This window comes from Rhinatrema bivittatum, chromosome 1, assembly GCF_901001135.1.
Source record: "Rhinatrema bivittatum chromosome 1, aRhiBiv1.1, whole genome shotgun sequence".
In the NCBI taxonomy this organism is placed as follows: domain Eukaryota; kingdom Metazoa; phylum Chordata; class Amphibia; order Gymnophiona; family Rhinatrematidae; genus Rhinatrema; species Rhinatrema bivittatum.
Window position 1 is genome coordinate 155247422 of NC_042615.1, and position 4734 is coordinate 155252155.

Genomic DNA, 4734 nt, shown 5'->3' on the forward strand with positions numbered 1-4734 from the left:
CAGATTTTTGCATCTCTAGGCACATGCCTAGTATGCCTATTGGCAAATCCAGGTCTGGGGAAAGAACCAAATATTCACTCTTTCCCTCCTCCCCAATCACATCCTCTAAGCTGGCCCAAATGCTTAATTTTTTTGACATAGGAAGAATGCCATAGGAGGAATGTCTCCAGATAAGAACATAAGTACATAAGAAGTTGGCATACTGGATCAGACCGAGGGTCCATCAAGTCCAGCATCCTGTTTCCAACAGTGGCTAATTCAGGTTACAACTACCTGTCAAGTATCCAAACATTAAGTAGATCCCATGCTACTATTGCCAGTAATAGCAGTGGCTATTCTCTAAGACAACTTGATTAATAACAGTTAATGGACTTCTCCTCCAGGAACTTATCCAAACATTTTTTAAAATCAGCTGCACTAACTGCACTTACCATATCCACTAGCAACAAATTCCAGGGCTTAATTGAGTGCTGAGTGAAAATTTTTTTTTTCTATGATTTGTTTTAAATGTGCTACTTGCTAACTTCATGGAATGTCCCCCTAGTCCTTCTATTATCCAAAAAAGTAAATAACCAATTCATATTTACCCATTCTAGACCTCTCATGATTTTATAGACCTCTATCATATCCCCTCTCAGCCATCTCTTCTCCAAGCTGAACAGCCCTAACCTCTTTAGCCTTTCCTCATAGGGGAGCCATTCCATCCCCTTTATCATTTTGGTGGTCCTTCTCCTTAGCTTCTCCAGTGCAACTATATCTTTTTTGAGATGCGGCAACCAGAATTGTACAAGGCACTCAAGGTGTGATCTCGCAATGGAGTGATACAAAGGAGTGAAACAATGGAGTGATACAAAGACATTTTCCGTTTTATTCACCATTCCCTTCCTAATAATTCCTAACATTGCTTTTTTGACTGCCGCAGCACATTGAGCCGATGATTTCAATGTATTATCCACTATGATGCCTAGATCTTTTTCCTGGGTGGTAGCTCCTAATATGGAATCTAACTTGGGTTATTTTCCTTATATGCATCATGTTGCACTTGTCCACATTAACCTTTTAGATCCCAACGTGCCACAAGTGGAACATTTTTTTAAATGATTTTAATTACTCCAAACCTAAAGAAAATCAAATTTTCAACCATTTAGCTTGAGAGTATAGAACTTGAACAGTCTAAATCCAAAAATGTGATGTTCCAAGATGAATACTCTTAAAGATATGAATATGCAAAGTAGGTCAAAAACTGAAGTTTTGACATAGTTTGACCTTTTCACCTTTTGGTATGATACTGAGTGTCAATAAAGGACTTGTGTGATATATTCAAGTTCCCAAGGGTTTTCTGATCATGTTGGCATAAATCTTTCTTTTGTAGGTAAGATACAAATTGATCAGCACCAATTTATGTTTGCATGTTTCACATGTGGAACGTTGGGATCTTTGTGGGTCAAAATATACACATTTTTGAAAAATGAATAAAAATGCAAAAAACGGTTCACAAATATTTAATAAAAGGGTAAATTACATATAATCCCATGCTCTCTCTCATGCATACACATACACACAGACTTCTCATTCTCATGCTCTCTCTCAAGCACATACACAGGCTTCACTCCCATGCTCCCTCTCTCTCTCTCTCTCTCTCAAACATACATACACACAGGCTTATCACTCCCATACACTATATGAGGAATCTTACTCTCTCCTGGGCCTCCATCTCAGGATGCAAGGACTGAGCACAACAGGCTAGCTCCGCGACGGCGTCCTCTTCTCGGGCCCCGCGAGACTAGCTCCGCGACAGCGTCCTCTTCTCGGGCCCCGCGAGACTAGCTCCGCGACAGCGTCCTCTTCTCGGGCCCCACGAGACTAGCTCCGCACGAGCGAGACTAGCTCCGTGACGGCATCCTCTTCTCGGGCCCCGCAAGACTAGCTCCGCACGAGCGAGACTAGCTCCGTGACGGCATCCTCTTCTCGGGCCCCGCGAGACTAGCTCCGCGACGCCGTCCTCTTCTCGGGCTGCACGAGCGAGACTAGCTTCGCGACGGTCCTGTTCATTTCCTAATTTGGAATACAATGAAAACTCAGAAGTACTTGACTGTTGAAGAAGCAGTTGAACAAGTTTTGGGCGATTCTGAAGCTACAGAAGCTGATATTGTGATTTTACCACCATCAGATAATTTAGAAGACTCAGATATCGAAGATATCAATGACGAAGACCTAACACCAGAAGTACCAGCAGATGTGTGTGGTGAAGTGGAAGTTGCAGTTGAGTCACGCGATGAGGAAGTGGATGAGGATGACAAATTGCTATCAACCTATTGTCAAGAATCAGGAGATACCAAAGGAAAACGAAACCCAGAGAAGCCAAAGCCAAGATGGATCAAGACAGATGATTTCACGACCACAATGGAAGAGCATCCCCCAACAAAGTTGGCTGATATTCGTCCAGATCTTCTTCAAAAGACACCATTTGAACTTTTCATAGAAATTATGGGTGAAGATTATTTAGAAGAATTAGCATACATGACAAATATATATGCCAGGCAGAAATTGGCAAGCATTGACACAAATGCTGACGAAATCACTCGTTTCTTCGGAATACTCTTGCACAGTGGCTATCACCATGTTCCAAAAGAAAAGCATTACTGGTCAACTGCAGAAGATTTGAGCAACCAAATTGTGCCAAAAACCATGTCAAGAAAACCCTTTGAGGACCTGAAAATCTATTTTCATATTGTTGACAATTTGCAACTACCACCTGGAAAAGCTGCAAAAATTGAGCCATTTTATACCCATTTATCTGCTCAGTTTTTGAAGATCGGAGGTGTTTTTAGTGAAAGCCTGAGCATTGACGAATCAATGGTACCATATTATGGTCATCATAGCTGCAAAATGTTCCTTCGAGGAAAACCAATTCGATTTGGATACAAAATATGGATGATGTGCAGTCCAGATGGTTTTCCATTTTCAATGCAGATTTATACAGGTGCCAAATATCAGCCAGAAGAATCAGGCACTGATAAAACTGAAAAAGTTCTACTTGGTACAAGAGTAATTTCGGATTTGATTTCAGTCATTCAAGAGCCAAGAAATCATTGCCTTTTCTTTGATAATTTCTTCACATCACACAACTTGATGGTGGAACTGAAAGAAAAGGGATTTCGAGCAATTGGCACTGTCAGAGAAAACAGAACTGGGAAATGTCCCCTAATGGCACCTAAAGAACTGCGCAAGAAAGATCGTGGGGAATTTGATTATCGTGGTGATGGAGACATCATCTGTGTCCGCTGGAATGACAGCAGTGTGGTCACAGTCATGTCCAACTGGATGAAGCCATTTCCACTTCAAAATGCCAGCCGCTATTCTCTCAAAGAAAAGAAAAAAGTTCTAATAAAGCAACCAAAAATAATTGGTGCTTACAATCAAGGCATGGGTGGTGTTGATCTACTTGACCGGCTTTTATCAGCTTACCGCCCAACACTTCGCTCCAAAAAGTGGTGGTGGAATTTATTTTCAAATGGCTTGAACATGGCTGTTGTGGCAGCTTGGAAAATTCACTGCCATCTGCTTGGAAAAGAAGCAATGAGCCACTTGGACTTCCTACGTGAAGTATCTACCGTAGCAATGAAATGTGGCCTTTCAAGCTACCGCATCCGGAAAGGAGGTCCTACAGCATCCATAAGTGCTGATGTAAAGGCATCACAGCCTCACTTCTTGTCCACAACTTCCCAAGGCCGATGTGCTGTCTGCTCCAAAAATACAAAAAAGTGGTGTGAATTTTGTGGTAAACGTTTACATGAAAAATGTTTTCCAGATTATCATGCTTGATTTTCTTGACTAATTTTCATTCTTATGTATGATATCAGCTGTAGTATTGCAGTATGTTATAAGAATTACCTAAAATAAAGAAATGTTACAAGAATTACCTAAAATAAAGAATTTTTGAAAAAGTACTTTTTGACTCCTGTAGATCCCAACGTTCCACTAGTGGACATGCATTTTTCTCAAAAACCCATAGTCCGATTTCCTTGAAAATTTTTTTATACCATATTTGGGTCTAGTTAACTAAGATATGTAAAAAGGGGCATCAGGAAATAAGTCCTTCAATGAGCGGGATCTAAAAGGTTAAATTTCATCTGCCATTTGGATGTCCAGTCTTCCAATCTTGCAAGGTCTTCCTGCAATTTATCACAATCCACATGTGATTTAACTAGTCTGAATAATTTTGTATCATCTGCAAATTTGATCACCTCACTCATTGTATCCCTTTCCAAATCATTTATATATATATTGGTTCAGGATGAATTGCCTAATTCGTCCTGAACCAGGACGAATTAGGCAATTTCATTGAAATTTCCATTGTACCCGTTGAAATTGCCTAATTCGTCCTAGATAAATGCACATCCCTATTAAAAAGCACCGGTCCAAGTACAGACCCCTAAGGCATGCCACTATTTACCATTTCCACTGAGAAAATTGACTATTTGATCCTACTCTGTTTCCTGTCTTTTAACAAGTTTGTAATCCACGAAAGGACATCACCTCCTATCCCATGACTATTTAAATTTCTTAAAAGCCTCTCATGAGGGACTTTGTCAAATGCCTTCTGAAAATCCAAATACACTACATCTACAAGTTCACCTTTATCCACATGTTTATTAATCCCTTCAAAAAAATGAAGCAGATTTGTGAGGCAAGACTTTCCTTGGGTAAATTCAATCTGGCTGTGTTCCATTA

General features: G+C 40.3%; 1 protein-coding gene across 1 annotated transcript; it reads left to right on the forward strand.

Annotated features, from left to right (window-relative positions):
- The first annotated feature begins 2070 nt into the window (after positions 1 to 2070).
- Positions 2071 to 3825, forward strand: LOC115093398 (piggyBac transposable element-derived protein 3-like). The gene has a single exon (XM_029605079.1). It carries the CDS (start codon positions 2071 to 2073, stop codon positions 3823 to 3825), a length of 1755 nt encoding a protein of 584 aa, XP_029460939.1.
- Positions 3826 to 4734: the final 909 nt, after the last annotated feature.